Raw genomic sequence first — 17181 nt, 5'->3', positions numbered from 1 at the left:
ATCTCTCCCTGTCCTTATCTCGACTCCTGAGCCTATTTTCTCTCCTGTCCAGATGAAAAGGGGAGTGATAGAGTGACTTTGGTAGGCGTCTCACCTCCAGCCAGGGCCAAACCACCACAAAACCGTGAACAGGCAAAGAGGGAGAGCACGCCAAACTGCAGCCCTACCTGCCCGCCCTCCAGCTAGCCACAACCAGAGAGCAAGGACACAGGCCCAGCCCAGGGAAGGCACTGTGCCCACCAGTGGTAGGTCAGCCTGGTCACGGGCCCCCCGCAGGCCAGAGGGCTGAGCAGGTGGATGGAGCCAATCTCTACCAGCAGTCGTGACACAGCCCCAGTGAGGTTCTGCGCACTTGAGAAGACTGATGGGCGTTACGCTAGCGGAGCTGGAGTAGCCGCCAAGCAGAGCCCCGGGAGCCGAGCCGAGCCGAGCCGAGCCGAGCCGAGCCCCGCCCCTTAGCGCCACCGCGCCCCTGGCCCCGCCCCTTGCGTCTCTCAAGCTCAGCCCGCACATGCGCGCTAGCCCCGCCTCGGGACGAGGTAAGGCGGTGCTCGCGCGGCCTTTCATTTAGCCGGCCGCTAAGGGCGCATGCGCAGCATGCGGGCACATGCGTGGTGGGCGCGGCGCGGCGCGGCGGGGCGGCGCCTGCGCAGCGGTGGCGCGGCGGGGCGAGGGGCGTCTGACTCGCCGGGGGTCGCGGCGGGCTCGGTTACCGGCGCCCTGCGGGCCAGTCCCGCCGCCGCTCCCTCTTCCTCCTCCTCCGCCTCTTCCTCCTCGCCGCCGCAGCTGGCGCTGCTCGTGATGCAGCCGTGCGGCGGCGAGGAGGTTGGGGCGGCGGGGGGGGTGCTGCCGCTTTCGGGCGCCGACCCCTCGCTGCCGGCCCCCGGTGGCGGCGGCCTCATGTTATTCTACGAGCTGGGGGGGCCCGGCGACGGCGAGGCCGAGGCGGGGGAGGAGGCCGAGGCGGTGGGCGGCGAGAGCACGGCCAGCCCGGAGGAGTTAGAGGAGGAGGAGGCGACGACGGCGGCGGCGGCGCTGAGCGGCGAAGCGGCGGCGGCGGCGGGCGGCGGCTGCAAGAGCTGCACGTACCAGGGCTGCAGCGAGACCACCACGCAGGTGGTGAAGCAGCGCAAGCCCTGGATGTGCAAGCGCCACCGCAACAAGATTTACAAAGACAAGTACAAGCGCAAGAAGAGCGACCAGGCGCTGGGGGGCGGCGGGGCGGCCGCCGCGGGGAGCGGCCCGCGGGCTGAGGTGAGGCACGGGCGGCGGGGCGGGGCTCAGCTGGGGCCTGGCCGGCTGGGGAAGCCGGTGGGTAATCCCGGCGGCCCTGTGAGTCCCCTGGGAACGGGAGCTTCCTGTGGGAAATCGGTGTCTGCCAGGCGGCTCGGGGCCTTCCTGCCCGCAGGAGATGTGGGACGGCCCCAGGGCTCCGGTGCCGCAGGGAAACCCGCTTCTTTTTGATCTTCTCTGAAATTACAGCAGCTCATAATTGTATCAGAAAATTCCAGATGGGGGGGGGGGGGGAATAAATAATCCCTGCTAAAAGGTGCTTTTGCCGTGCAGCACAGGGGAAGAGAGGGAAGTACAGATCTAAGAGAGATGCTGGTCGTCTTGCCCAGTGGTGCTGGAGTGTGGGGTTTAAGAGTGACAAAGGCCGTTGAGTATGAGATCATATTGTATGGAAAAAATCTGTTGTGTGCGTTTTTCCAGCTATTTGTTGATTATGTTTTAATATTAAACAGCAGCTAAATATATAGACCACTAAACAAGCATTAAAAGTATGATAGATCATACTTACTTTCATAAACTTATACGTATTGTTTAGATGGGGAAATATTGTCAGTGGGAGAACTGATGCTGCTGTTAAACTTCTTTTCCCCTTACATTTTGTGACCTGGCCAGGATAACATGGTTTCTGATGGTCGCTTGTACTGAGTTACTTTTTAAGATCTTTTATTTAGATGAGGTAGAAAGGGGGAAGTGGTTTCGCTTTTGAAGCTGCTGGCTAGTTTGTGCTTGAAGAGACAAGTCTAAAATAGTAGCTGCAGAAGGAAAAAAAAATCTTAACCTGCTGGCCCAGTGAAAAGCTATCCTTTTTTTTTTTTGTCAGTGCAGCTGTCTTTGGAGTTATGTGACTGGGAACTGATCTAACTGCAAAATAACCACCCCAAAATTCCCTTTTTCTGTTTTTCTTCAGGTAAATATAACAGCAGCCATACTGGGTGTTGCACCAAAGAACTTAATATTATATATTGGTTTTGTCTAGCTGTGTGTAAGAAAAAAGGCAAACCTGTGTGGTGCTCCTGGGGAGTATTCTCCCAGGTTCTTGTTCAGCTCGGAGGACTTGCTCAGACATGTGTGGCTTTCCTGATGTATCTTATAACTCTGTGCTGTATGTTCCCTGTACTTCCTCAGAATTTTCTTGAGCCTTTGTAAACTCTCAGCATCCTTCTGGTTCTTGGACTTGGCCACTGTTAATTCATTAGTTAGTGTTTACATTAGAAGATAATGAACTAGGAATTCTTGCTCAGTTTGTGATGCTAAGTAGGCTTGCCAAGTTGTTTCCTTTTCCAGTGAAGAGGTGTAGCATATTTATTTACAGGTGAAAGGTTGTTTACTTTTGTTATCCTTGTTGTTCTTCTGTGAACCTTCTGTAGTCCCAATACTGGCTTTTAGATGAGAGAACAGAAAAGACACACGGAATGCAAGATGTAGGTGCATTCTGGATTTATATACTGGCAGGATTTCCCTTCTTCTCTGCCCCTCTCCTAATATTTCATCCTGCTCAGTTCCTGAGGTGTCTACACACATCCTCGTGCAAGCTCAGAAAAGAGGACAGTGTGTGAGAAGCATATGATTCCTGCATTTCATGCAGTGAAGGGTTAAGACTCTTTGATCTGTAACGTGAAGCAGTGATGACTGCATGTTGGAAGAGACAGGGCTTGCTTCCCCCAGTTTCTGTGAGCGCAGGTTGCTCTGAATGTTACAGAATCAAGGCTTGAACTGCAGAACCAAGCAGGATATTTAGTGTTTAAATCAGTGTGCTTTTTTTTGTGGTGGTGCCTATCAGTGCCCCACAAGCTGCTGTTGTCTTGTGGGGTCAGAATTAGATTCCTAATAGGAGCTTAATTTGTCACTCCTGTGGACAGGATGGAAGAGAAATATACTGGGATGTGTTGGTGGGGGGTCTTGCTTGAACCCCTTCAGGTAAATGGCAGTGTCACCAAGTTGTGAATTTAATACACATAGGATGCAACACTGATGAAAGTTTTCCAAACCATGAATATTTTCTTTATAGCAGATTGTCTTCTGAACAACGTGGCTCTGTAGCTTAATTCATATGACTGGTGATTGTGCAAGGAACAGAACAAATTTACAAATAAACCCCAATGTAGGATATATTGTCTTTCCTGTGGCTTGGAGGAGTTCATAGCTGTGTTCTGTAGTATGCTTTGTTTTGCTATTAGAAATGTTACCATCATTCCTACCCAATCTCAAGTTCACTTCCACAAGCTGGAGGTTGAGCTTCTGTGAATTACTTAATTTTTAAGAGATGTAGTCAAACAAAGGCAAACCATTAATCACCCATAGTAACTTGGTTAGTTTTGCAGTTTAGAAGGCTAACTCAGCTGCACTGCTTTTCTTGTGATGGATGAAACTGACCACCTTTTGAACAGGAACATTGCCACTGTGGTGCTGCTGTTTTCCTCTGCAGATTAAGGAGGCAAAACAGCCTTTGCTCTTGGGACTTCCTGTGGTGAAAAGTAAATTTATCATTGCATCAGGGTTTATAGTCTCACTTCTCTATTTTTATTTTCTTCAATGTGCAGGATAATGTTGAAGGTTCAGTTTCTGTTACAAAACAGAGAACAGGATCCATTGGAGATCGCCCAGCGAGACCTACCCTTTTAGAACAAGTATTGAATAAAAAGAGGCTGGTAAGTTTTGTGTTCTTAGAGGTTTTGAACTCATGTAAATAAAGGCAGCCTAACAATGTTTAACTGTCACCTTTGTGAGGGATGTAAATCATTTTAGTAGTCATATGCTACATGTGCACATTCCCAAATTGGACATTTGTCAACCTCTGTGTGAAGAATCACAAAATCACAAGGTTGGAAGAGACCTTTGAAGATCGAGTCCAACCATTCCCATCCTATGCTAAACCATATCCCTAAGTACCTCATCAACCCTTTTTTTGAACACATCCAGGGAAGGTGACTCAACCCCCTCCCTGGGCAGCCTGTTCCAGGCCCTGACAACTCTTTCAGTAAAAATTTTTTTTTCTAATATCCAATCTAAACCTGCCCTGGTGCAGCTTGAGCCCATTTCCCCTTGTCCCATCTCCTGTCCCCTGGCTGAAGAGACCATCGCCCACCTCTCTGCACCCTCCTGGCAGGTCAGTGGAGGCGCTGAGAAGGTCTCCCCTCAGCCTCCTCTTCTCCAGGCTCAACACCCCCAGCTCCCTCAGCCGCTCCTCAGAGGATTTGCCCTCCAGCCCCTTCCCCAGCCTGGTGCCTGAAATGATTGATGACTGCTGTGTCAATTGAAGTCAAGTGTTTTGGTAGTACTAAATAGACATGGTCATTTTTTCAGGGTAAATAGTGCTTACAATATAACCAAGATGTTTTTAACTTGTTAAACCAACTTTTCTGTAAACCTTTAGATAGAACAGTGTGAGGACTTTAGGGCTGATATAAGCTTTAATTGTTGTATTGTCTTTTAAAAGCTCTAGACCTATCGTTTTACGTTTGAGATCACATATTTGTTTGCTGGTAAAGAAAACTATGAAAGCAAGCAGTATGACTTGTGATACTTGTATACTGTATGAATACCATGTGTTTAAGTTTGAAAAACTTACTGTTGCTCTTGCAAGTGTATTTAAGTAATGGAGCACAAGGAAGGGAAATAATCCGGTATGATTCTTCCTTGAGCTTCTTAATCCCAGCTTTGTATGTTACTGGTTTTAAGTCTCCTATCTCCAGAAGTTGATGGGACTGTCTGCTTGTTCTCTCTTAGCTGTGCAAAGGAATTGAATGAGTGTTTTAAGTGCTGCAGTCCTTGTTCAGGAATACAAAAAGCCTTGAAAGAGATATCATATCTTTCAGGTATACAGCTGTATAGATCCATTTTCTTGAATTCTTTCTCAATAATAGCACCTATTTAAGGATTATGTCTGAATCTCAGAGGAGTATCTGTAGTTTTTCAGTTTTACAAGAAAAATGTGATGAGCCATGGAGATTATTTTTCACGTCTGTTGTTCTTCGTGTCTCACTCCTCCTTACTAAGGAAACATTACTTTTTCTAGATATATAGCAACCAGAAGCTCTTTAAATAGGTCTTGAGAGTTTTTGCACAGAGTTATGTTAAGGTTCTTCAGGAGTTGAGGTTTCCTTACAGTATTTTGGTGAATTGAGATTCAGATCTAGCTCTTGCTTCTCTTGCTCTGACTTGGTATCTCTCATTCAGCATTATTCCTTCTAGTGTTTCTTTGTTTTCTGCATACCTACACAACACAAGGCCTGAGGGTTACGTGGGGACCCACAGAGGTCTCTGTCAGCCTGCTGTGCCCAAGGCTATCCCACACCTTGTGTTTCTGTGTGTGAAAGTTACTGCATGTCAGTGGTAGCTGCCTGCAGGTTTATCACTCAGAACTGCTGCGTCACTTGGGTGTTCGTTAAGTTTCTTGCCTGTGGTTGATCTCTGTGAGGAGGGGCTTTTGTGCTGGCCCTTGTGTGCCTGCATCTTGTGTTGGATAAAGATGTAGAAAGCTGAGGTGAGGGGCTGAGAAGCCCCTGAGCTGTGGATGGAGAGATGGAATGACCTTAATGTCATAAAACAGCAGCAGGTAAAGAACTACATATTGCAGAGCTGCCCCGTGCAGAGGGGTCGCTTGATAAAGCCCGTGTGCAGTAAGGAGAAGGTGGCTGTGATCTGCTCACTGGCTCAGCTGTTGGGAACTGCTTTTAGTGGCCCAGTCCCTTACCTGTTCCGTGCTGCTGTAGCAGATGTGCAGAGGGGTTGCTTTCAGTTGAGATCTCTGCAGAATTGCCCCTAACAGCATGAAGCTCTAGACCCTGCCCTGGAAGTTGCTGGTCCATTTGGATGTAAATTTGGGTTACAGAGTTGCATGCAGCTTCTCTCATCAGTAAAGTGACTGTACACAATGAGTGATCAGTCTAGGGAATTAATTCAACTGCAAAACAATGGTTCTGTTTTCCAGCATTAATTTTGGGAGGGTTTCTTTCCCAACCTGATTTGCCATTTGACCTCACAAACACTTGTGCTGCCACCGTGCAGGGAAGAGAGCGAACACCCAGAGTCGGATCACAGACTGATGCAACTGTTCAGGCTGGGAACCAGATGCAGATAGTTTTAGATACTTGCATCTTTTGGCTAAAGGCAGAGATATTTTTAACTCCTTCATTGTGGCTGGACTGCTATTTTGAAATGCTTGGAGATAATTGAATGCTCAGTGAATGTAGAATGACAGAGTAGCTCAAGTTGGAAGGGACCCATGAGAACTCCCAGCTCCTCACAGGGCTACCTAAAACTAAACCATGTGACTGAGACCATTCTCGGGATGCTTGAACTCAATAGGCACATGAGCCTTGCTGTAGAATTAAAATAGTTATTACAGTATTTTTGAGCTACTGCAGTGGGAAATGCAGGAATTGGCTCAAAGCTTAAGCACAGTTGAAGTGTGTTTGTTTTCAGTATGTCAGTAATCCTGTTTCCTGACTGGCTTTTGCTATGTTATATATTCTTTACACTCTGAATCTCCTTTCAGAGCATATGTTTATGCTGGTTCTGGTTACTGATGTCCTGAAATAAGTTCCTAGACTTTTTTTGTGACCATGTTTTGTCATTTAGGTCTCATTTTCATGAGTGTACTGCTTTTACCAAGCTGCAGTTAATTTTCCTCGCAGTTGCTTGTACAGAACTATGCTCATGGCAGCTATTTAATAGATGTGATTTCATTACAGTCCCCTTTCTCTTTCTTGCAGTCCCTGCTCAGAAGTCCAGAAGTAGTGCAGTTTCTGCAGAAACAGCAGCAACTGTTAAGTCAGCAGGCTTTGGAACAAAGGCAGCAGCAACAGTTCCAAGGAGCACCTGGGTAATCCAAACCGATGGATCAGTGACCTGCTGATGAGCCCAGTGGGGAAGGAGGAACAGAACACCTATGTCGCATAAAGGAGAACTGAAGTTGCTGCTGTTACCTATTTTACTTGTTTCTTGTTTGCACTTTGGAGGTTTTGAGCTGCTTGGGTGTCTGCAAACTTGTGAGCAAATCTGGAGGAGACGATCTTGATTATTTTTAAAACTTCGTTTTAATGTTTATTTTTTAGTAGCAAATTGTTTATTAGTAATGTTTAGCTGTACACCCTTTTCCTACCAAAGTCTTCCACTAAATTAACATTTTTATATATAGGGATTTACTGTAAAACAAGTCACTCTTTGATGACAATCATTGAAGGAAGCCAGTTACTTTCTATGGAAGTTGTGAAGTAAAGTCCTGAATCTGAGCCAGGCCGGTGGCGCGACCTAAAAGCACTTGCTCAGGGATATGAGAAGCTTAAGCCCCGCCAAATCTTGCACTAAAGGCTAAAGACAGCATGTCATCAAGAAGTTAATCCAGTGGCTCAGAAAAGTGTAAATCAGGTGATCCTCCTGGTAGATGTCTGCAAGTTGAGTAGGGTTGCAGTGCTTCATTGTCTGTGCAAAGCATGTAGAAATGTGTTTAGAAGTTCCAGAAGAGATAAATGGGAAAATGCTTTAGAGAAGAACTCGGTGAAATGTACGTGAGAGTTGGACTTCGTTTGATGGAGTCTTTGTAAGGACCAACCTCTTCAACAAGAAATATAACTTAATTACAGATGAGAGTATCACTTATTTTTAAGTGACTAAATTTTAAAGCTTTTAACTCATAACAGCAAATGTATCCAAAAAAACTAAATTATACTTTTTTCCTTTACACTTTTTCTATTAAAAAAAAAAGTATGGTTAAAATTCTTCTCTTCAGACAACAGATACCTAATCAGCTCAGGTGCTGGACTCAGATTTCCAGCCAGTTCTGATGGAACTTGCAGTTGACTGGGTTATGAGTCCAAAACATAGCATCATGTAAGTGTTGAACCCCACATTTTGCTTTTAAAATAAAATTTGGCATTAAACCCCGTTTCGGAATGGAGGTTCTCTGACTGGTGCCAGTGCTCATTACAAGAGCTGCTTTGGTACTGGGGCAGTTTGAATAATCTCTCCGGGAGTAGTCGTTAGTCTTAATGAAGTCTTACAGGCAGTGCTTTGTGTATGGATAGAACTCTCTGTCGGGATCGATTGTATTTGGCATCGTGGAAGTTTTTCTTTAAAAATGAAACCAAAAACCCTTGTATTGGCAGTTCTGGACCAATAAGTGTTTGAGTAAAATCTGTTTTTCTTCACAAAAAAACCCCAAAGCCTGTTCTCTTTTTGTTACTCTGTGTTTGGATGGCTGTTTTCTATGCTAGCTCTGACTAGGTGGCATGAAAATTTTAGGTTCCAAGGCTCCAGTTATAAGAAGTCATTTTAGCTTTAAGTAAACTCGGATTGCTCTTTTCAGTGTGTCAGGAATATATGTAAAAATAATGGGCTGAAATTCCAGAATAAAATCTTTGCTTTTCTTCTGAATGGTCAGCTCACAGGAGCATTTAAGTGAACAGATCTGATCAGCCCAACCCACAGAGCAGAAAAAGGGCACAAGTGTTTAAAACAGCGATGAACAAATTGGTTACCTCAAAACAAATGGAACTTGCTGAAGATGTGCGTAGAGATGTCTCACACAGCAGCTCTACTGTCCTCTCTTTGGTTTGGCTTTGTGTGGCAAGGGTTGGGTAGTTGGGGGGCTGCAGGTGTGGCTTCTGTGAGAAGCTGCTAGAAGCTGCTTCTGTGTGTGACAGAGCCAGTGCCAGCTGCCTCTGACAGACCTGCTGCTGGGCAGCTCTGGGGTAACAGAGTTAATAAAAAAAAATCCAAACTCTTGCTCCAAAAGCTGATCCTGGAGAGGAGTGAGATGTGAAAAACTTTGCAGACACCAAGGTTAACGAAGAAGGAGGGAAAAGATATTTAAGACGGAGTCCAACCGTTCCTGTCCTGTGCTAAACCATACCTTTAAGTATGTCATCTACCCTTTGTTTTTGCTCAAGGACCTGGCTGCAGTTGGTGGGTAATGCATAAGGAGGGGGAAGTCTGATATGTACCTCAAGGGGATCTGGTATAGTCTGGAACTGGCCTCAGCAGCTGGCACCCACAAACTTTGGAAAAAAATCCACCCACAGGTGACAAGCATGGACCAGGCCCAGTGCATCAGTCGAGAGTCCAGGAGGCAGCATGTACCAATCCAATGTGACATATCATTACTCCTGCCCTGGCAGACTGTCAGCACCGAGGGAGCCCGACGTCGTGTGTGTGTGTGTGTATGTGTGTGTGTGTGTGTGAAAAACCAGAAAACTGGTCATGCCTAAGGGAGTTGTTGGATCGGGGCATGATGTAAATGGTGTGGAATAAGGGGGGGATAATGTCCTGGGTTTGGCTAGGATAGAGTTAGTTATCTTTCTAGCAGCAGGTGGAATGCCGTGTTTGGGAGTTGGGATGGGCGAAGTGCTGATAACACACTGATGTTTTTAGTTGTTGCCAAGCAGTCAGGGGCTTTTCAGTTGTTCGTAGGGTGCACCCAGGAAGCTGGGAGGGGGCACAGCCGAGACAGGTGCCCCAGACTGGCCGAAGAGGGTGTTCCATGCAAATTATGTCATGCTCAGCATGAAGGGGGGCTGGTGGGGGCAGGAGCACTCAGCTCCAGAACACGCAGTTTTTGGGGACGGACCAGCTCTGGGATGGCTCTGAGCTGTACAGCCTGACTTGTGCAGTTCAGTGAGAAACTGCATTGTGTATCACCCATTTTGTGTATTTTGCTATAAAAGTCCTATTATTGTTATTTCTTTCTCTGTTGTCCCAGTAAACTGTCCTTATCCCAACCCGCGAGGCCTGCCTTTGGGTTTTTTCCTTTCCCCTTTCCTCTTTCCCCCCTCAGAGCGAGTGGCTGCATGGTGCTCAGCACCCAGCTGGGGGCAGAACCTCGACAGAAGGCTTTCTAAACGCTCTGGTTCCTGAAGCTGGAGGTGATCATGCCAGGACCTGCAGCTTTCCAAGGCCGATATCTTTCAGAGAGAAAAATGAGAGCCGACAAGGGAAAGAGCTCTTTAAATCAGAAATATCTTTATTAACAGTAAAACACAAGACATGAATAATCCCTTTTACAATAGAGTAATTCCAGCCAAAGAAAAGGGAGTGTGTTAAAAAGTGTACTGTTCAAACGTCAGGCTAAATATGTTGACTTTAGAGTGCCTCAAATCAACCGCAGCAGGAGGAATGCGTGTGAAAAAGTCTACTTGAGTACCAGTTTTTATGTCTTTCTCAGTGTGTCAGGGCAGGGGATCGAGTACTTGGGGGCTGACAGGAGCACTCTGAGCTGCCCTGATCTCTCAGGCTCCTGAAACTGAGTTTATCTGAGATTTTTCTTTCTCAAGAGGTGAGAGTCCTGGTAGCATTCTTCAGGCAGCGATCTACGCTCGTTCACAGAACAGCCCTGGCTGTGCAGATCACTTCCTACTGGATGGTGCATAGGTTTTGCCTTGATTCTCATGGAAAAAGGGCAGGATCGCTCACAGGCAAAAGTGACACTAGGGACCCTTTATGCATGAGTCATGGTTCTTTCCTGCACCAGACTCCATTAGTTTGTACTTAACACATCTTCCTCACATCCACCAGCTGCCCCCTTGACTGCAGAGAAACGTGCAGCCCTGCAGCTTCACCGCCCCACGCAAAAAGGCCTGTTTCTTCTCTCGCTTCTCATCCCAGTTCCTATCACAGAGGCAATACTGAAATGACGGGGTTAAATGGCTAACACTGAATTATCTGCAGAAAAGTATGCTGTGGTGCATTCCACTTGTACTTAGAAATTATTATAAATAATTAAAAACTCCAATTGCTTGAGTAAGCGAAGAAACTTTATCAGAATGTGCATTATCTCTGCCCATCAGTGTTGTGTTTGTTCCCTTGCTCTCTTGTTCACAAAGCATCTCATAACTGTGAACGAGTAAGAAGTAACACACACTTCAGCATCAAAAAAACCCACTCTGAAACACGGTGTGCTCAGTACTGGGAAGGTGCAAGGGGTCAGTTTTTAACCAAGCTTTTCCTAGCTTCTCTTTGCTGATGAGGTCTGTATTTGAAATTATTATCTGGTTGGGTCCGTTTCTTCTTACACTATTCATATGCAGTATTATTTGAATACTAACGTGGAATATAAAATAGCAGCATCCATGGATAATAAAAACACTATGAAGACCTAAAACCCATTCACAATTAGCTGCAAATGTTCACATTGGCTATAACAAAGAGTAGCTGACTCCGGAGGACGTGACGTAGTGGTTATGTCTACCTTGCATATGAGACATGGCCAGCAAATTAAGTTGGTTATCTGTACAGGCACCAGGTTTGCAAGCTTGGCCCAGGTTCAAGTGCAGTTGTCCTCCTGATAGGACTCTCAGGTGCCTCACCACCCTGGCAGGGAAGTGTGGCATTGACAGGGTGATATAATGTAAGGCACACCCAGGCAAGCTGTTCGGAAATCCCTGGGGGAACAGGGAACAGGATCCTGGCTGCTCCTGGCCACTCGGAGCTTCCTGTGAGTAGATGACTGGTACAACCCAAAGGCTGTTTTGTGCTGGTTACATGACATGCAGAAGCATCTATCTGCACTAGAGACACAAAGTGATTTCCCTCTGCTGACCAAGGACTAAATGGCCACTCAGGCTTTCCCCACCTCACAGAAAGGTGCTGCCAGCGCTGCTGGTAGAAAGCCGCCCTGTTTCAGGGACTGTGAAGGAGCCGCAGGTTGAGAACCTTTTGAACTCTCAGATAATCTCCTTGCTGCAAGACGGGACCAGCTCTCTCAGGTTCTTTTTCTGATGGTGACTTGTCTTAGTCGCGCTCTGGGAAGCTCACTCGTGTTTCTGGTTCCTGCTGTCGCTGTGATTTCAGTCAGGAGTCCCTGCAGAGGCTCCTGCTGATTCCATCCTCTGTTGGGCACTGGGATGTTCTGCCCATGCATGAAGTGAGTTGCCCTATTGCAGCTCCGAAGCAGACACTCTGTACAAGCTGTACCTGTCAGTCGTGTGGTTTCTGTTCAGGCTGGGGTTTCCTTCGAGCACACACTGGATGTGTTCAGAGTGTCTGTAGATGGCTGTCCCAAAGCTGAACTCATCAATCCTGCAGCGAGGCACAGGGCAATTCCACAACTGCCAGATGCAGCCAGAGCCTCCTCCCTGGGTCCTGTGGAACACTGTTTGCCCCAACATAACTAGCAGCTCAGTCAGGAAGCTGACAGACTTACTGTGTAGGAAGCACCAGATCAAGGATTGTGGTGCTTCAAGCTGCTCAGAAAGCAGGTCTTGATGTTTCATTTAGATGTGAATGTAAAAAGCTCTGGTGAACACGATGGCTGCCCAAGTACATACTGCCTTGGCACCTCCAGCAATGGCCACGGAGCATATCTGGTCATACAGTCCCTTCTCCCCAGTCCCTTCATCCTCTAACTGCTTTGGCTACTGAAACCAACCATAAACTCTAAGTCTTCTATGAAAACGTTCTTGGTACCTTCAGTGGGGTTTCCACTCACCCAGAAGAGCTTGAGTTCAGATGTTCAAGTAACAGCTTCCTCTCCAGGCTTCTGCAGAGCAAGGAGCTCTTGCCTGTGGCCTGGAGAACACGTGGGACGTTACATTCGGTGCACTGCTGATGATGCAAATCTACATTCTGGACAGCACTTCTCAACTTCTTTGAAAAATGGTATTTAATTACTCTTCCCTATGAATCATTAATCTTTCCTTACTGTTTTTGGTTTTGCTAAGCTAGGTTATGGGGAGCCAGGGAAGAGGTGAAGAGTAGATGCTGTAATGTTTCTTCCCTCTGCGGAGCACCATGTGGTGCTCAAGGATTCCTGAAAGCTATAGCTGCACCACAGAAGGCTCTAATGAGCCAAAAAACCTGGCCGTATACTTGAGACCACTTCAAAGCTAAATTTGATCAAGCTTCTTCATAAATCCTTTCCATCCAGCCAAGAAGCAGTCTCTGCCCAAGCTGCCTCTGTAACCCAGCTGTGCAGCTCCCCAATTGCTGGTGAGACCTTCTGATAAGTAGATGTTATAGGCAAAGGTGAGTGTTGTAAACCAAGAAGAACATGAGCAGATTAGATAAAATTACAGTCAAAAATGCCTGGTTTTCTCTATTTTAAGAGGAGTCGTGCAGTGGAGATGATGTTTAGAGTGATAAAATGTTTGCAGTGTCGATTTGAAGCTGTGGGAACATTAGTGCCTCCTAACTCTGTGCTGCACGGAACTCGCACACAAAGAGCTGTGGAGAAACACGCTTTATCCTGAAACTGTCTCTACTAACAGAGCTCCTGCCTGTGGCGACCAGTTATCATCGAGTCCCTGCACAGACCCAGAGAATCAGGTAAACTGGGGAGGATTTCTGCAGGGCATCAAGGTCCCTGCTCAAGGCAAGGACCACTCGGAGAAGGCTGCTCAGGGCAGTGACAGCTGTGGCACAGCACCTGCTGGACACACGGGAAGAAATCGATCGACTCCATTTGATGTTACTTGGGGCCACAGTTCCCCTTCATGCTGCTCACACATTATCCTTCAGGCTGAGCACAGCAAAACATGAAATACTCATGAGCATTAAAGATGTTCCTGGCGTAGCCTCTGACTGGGAGACAAAGCACGTGCTGTGCTTTGGAAAGCTACAGCCGTCGCTGTCCCATACTGGAGCAGCTGCCGAGCCATGGGAGCACCAGTGCCACTGAATGGCTCTGCACACTCAGTGTGCCAGACCTGCTCCCCTCACCTCTGCATGCAAACAGCACTTTAATGGTTTTAAAGTGAAGGAGGGTAGGTTTAGATTAGACATTAGGGGAAAACAAATCTTCCCTGTGAGAGCAGTGAGGCCCTGGTACTGGCGCCCAGAGCAGCTGTGGCTGCCCCCTCCCTGGCAGGGTTCAAAGCCAGACTGGATGGGGCTTTGGGCAACATGGTCTAGTGGAGGGTGTCCCTGCACATGGCAGGGTGGAGAGCTGGAACCAGATGACCTTTAAGGTCCCTTCCAACCCAAACCATTCTGTGATTAACACTGGTGCTGCCTGAAGAACTGGCAGGAATTCAGCAGTCGTCTTCTCTCAGCTACTTAACATGAAAACAAGCAGTCTACACACGATGATGAATGTGCTTTATGGCACTACCTGATCAAGCTCCCACTGCTGCCTGCTGATGCGTGGTACTTCTCCACACAAACCTCCAAGAGGGTTTGAATTGTTGATGGCTCCAAAAAAAAAAAATTTAAAAAAATCTGCCTTTGACTAAGTAGTCTTGCTGTAAGTAGTTTTAGATCTCTCAGGAAGCCTATCCAAAGCTTGAGTATTAATGAGTGCATTTAAAGGCTTTAAACTGACTACAGGTCCATAGGTTCATGAAGACCTTTCAGCAGAAAGTGTTTCCTTCCAAAACAGGGAGACATTACAGTGAGATACAAAGTTACATTGCTGTAAATTCTGAGAAACCTGAATTTTTAAATGATCTCAAATCACATAATAGCCTTTAAGAGAGACTTTGTTCAATAAGAAGGTGAAGTAAATGGTTTATTATTTACCTTCCTTTAATCACTGCACCCAGGCAGGGATCATCTTCCTATTTACTTGTTGGCCTTGTCCACTGTTACCACTTCTCCCTCTCCCGCTGATATGAGCAATCTCCTTCTCTTGGGGAGGAGCTGTCAGTGTGTCTGCACAGCATCTCAGAGGACTAAGCCACTAGAGCCCTACTAGCTATCAAACCAGGCAAGCGTTCACACCGCGGTACCAGCCACCCCAAACGGTATCAGCTCTGAGCTGGGCCTTGGCTTTGATTGCTCACAAACAAGATGCTTCAAACCTTCAGCAAACAGCTGAATTTGCTGAAATTTCTCTTGTCCTAATGCAGACATTTTAAGCAGGTCAGAAGAATCACCCTCCAGAGACGGCTCTTTAATTACTTGTAAGGGAATGTTAAGGTGACTACCTTCAATGAGATGCATGTGTGGACTGCACTGAAGCCAAACCCTCCTTGTTTGAGGATTCTACTGTAAAAGTAGACATACAGGAAAGGAGAAACTCCTCTGAAATTACCGACTTCCACTCAGACACCACAGACACTTACTGAGCAAGCACCGTTACTAACTAGACTGGGAAAGCCACCACATCTTCCCTAGGGCTCACCCCACCTGCTTTTGGATATGTCCAACGCAGCAGTCCACATCTGAGCTACTGGCCCTGAGCTCCCTTCACACTAAATGGGAAGACGTAAGCACAGTCAGAGCACCATGTATTTCACCTCCTTATGATGAAACGAATGATGCTCCAGAAGAACCTGCTTCTCTTCACTGACCATCCAATTTTCCTCTGCAGTTTTGGCAGAAAACTGGGTTCTGGAGTCGTGCCCAAGGGCAGATGAGAAGAACATCCTCCTTTGCTCTCTGCAAGGAAGATGACAGTACTGGGAATGTCTAAAAGCAACCCCAAAGCTTCTCTCTGTATTAGGAGGGTAGGAGGTTTCAGCCTAAAAAGCAAGGAAAAATCTAGGATAAAGGACAGAGCTAGGTCCTGGACAGGAAAGGTGATGTTGTCTGTCCTTAGCTGCTAAGAAAGCAAATGTATGAGCAACATGAAAAGCACAGAGAAATTACAGGAAAAAGGGTGTAATAAATACGTTAAAAAACATGTTACCAGTACCTTGGTACAGTGACAGTGATGACAGAGGGAGATGAGGAAGATGTATTTTTCCAAACTGATCTCTCTTAAGTCTGCCAAACAGTAAATGGCACGCCTGGAATTTCTGTGTAACATTATTATTACTGCATTTCATTGCTACAGGAGACTGTAAAGCTTTTCCTATCCTACAGTGACACTGCTGACGTCAAATGGTGACAGAATAGGGTTCTTTGCATTTACAAACTTCCTACACAACTTGCTATTACTGCTCAAACAATAAGTAATCCTTCTGTGCTCTACAAATTCTGCAGGCAGTTGAAGATGCATTCAAAGGAAGTAATCCTGCTAGTTCACTGGTTCTTCTGCTTCATAAATACCATCCCAGAACAGGTATTACATAGCATCTAAAAGACATAGAAAGCCTTTCCAGTCAATGTTATTTGATTTGCATATGTGATATTGCTGAAGATTTCAGGTATCCTTTCCTAATTAAGCAGTTAAAATATGTAGCACCACATATTGTGTGAAAGAAACATTCTGTAAAGCCTTTTTTTTTTTTCCCCCTCAGGATACTTCTGATGTGTCCTAAGGAGGAATGAGATTGGGTAAGTTATCCCTCTTTCTGACCCTTAAAGCAAAACAATTTTCAGGGGACTCTTATGCCTGGAAAGAAATAATCCTCTACCCTTTCAGCAAGGTAATGGGGACCATCAAATGTAATAAGAGCTTCACCTGCCTCCTCAGAAAAGGTTACCAGGTGAACAGCATTTTGTGAGGCTGGCTCTGTGGATGAGTGTATGGGCAATACATTTCCCTGCTTACAGGACCACAAACAAGGAGCTTTTAAAAAAAGGTTCTGCTCACAGAATCACTCTTAGCTTGTTCACGGCTTACAGGGCCTCATCGTCCTCTGCAGGCGAGGCAAAAGCACTGCAAATCATGACGCCTGTATCTAAGAGGAGAAACCATCCACGGGGATGTAGGAGGTGAGTGGCAGGGAAGCCCTCACTGTCAAACCCCAGCGTTGCAGTCAGATGCTGAGGGCTGGCTCAGCACAGGGGATGGACACAGAGTCCCACCTCCACCTCATCCCCTCCTGTCAGCGTGGGGCTTCCTGTTCCCAGTACAGCGACTATCCCAAGGTGAATGGTAAAGGAAGTATTCAGCTCTTCGATGCACACTTCATTTCCCTTTTCTGAATCACAGTTCAAGTCCCTTTTAGACGTACCCTTGACATCAGCACAGCAGTCTAACTACAGACAGTCCTAACTTTAAAACAAACTACATCAATACTGTATAATGGATAGGATTCAGTTTACATGCCGGATACATATGCAAATATG

General features: G+C 46.5%; 1 protein-coding gene across 1 annotated transcript; it reads left to right on the top strand.

Moving 5' to 3' along the window:
* Window positions 1–691: 691 nt before the first annotated feature.
* RFXAP (regulatory factor X associated protein) lies at window positions 692–8451 on the top strand. Its single transcript, XM_084265384.1, has 3 exons — window positions 692–1254; window positions 3834–3941; window positions 7008–8451. The coding sequence occupies exons 1-3, from the start codon at window positions 802–804 to the stop codon at window positions 7119–7121; spliced, it is 675 nt and encodes a 224-aa protein (XP_084121510.1). The 5' UTR covers window positions 692–801; the 3' UTR covers window positions 7122–8451.
* Window positions 8452–17181: the final 8730 nt, after the last annotated feature.

Source organism: Gallinula chloropus (genome assembly GCF_964237585.1).
Source record: "Gallinula chloropus genome assembly, chromosome: 1".
In the NCBI taxonomy this organism is placed as follows: Eukaryota; Metazoa; Chordata; class Aves; order Gruiformes; family Rallidae; genus Gallinula; species Gallinula chloropus.
Note: the sequence above shows the minus strand (reverse complement) of the source record. Positions and strands in the feature narration are given on the sequence as shown.

Coding starts and splice junctions, on each gene's coding strand:
- RFXAP (XM_084265384.1), top strand. CDS start 802: ATGCAGCCGTGCGGCGGCGAGGAGGTTGGGGCGGCGGGGGGGGTGCTG. Junction 1,255..3,833: donor GGAGCGGCCCGCGGGCTGAG/GTGAGGCACGGG, acceptor TTCAATGTGCAG/GATAATGTTGAAGGTTCAGT. Junction 3,942..7,007: donor TATTGAATAAAAAGAGGCTG/GTAAGTTTTGTG, acceptor TCTTTCTTGCAG/TCCCTGCTCAGAAGTCCAGA.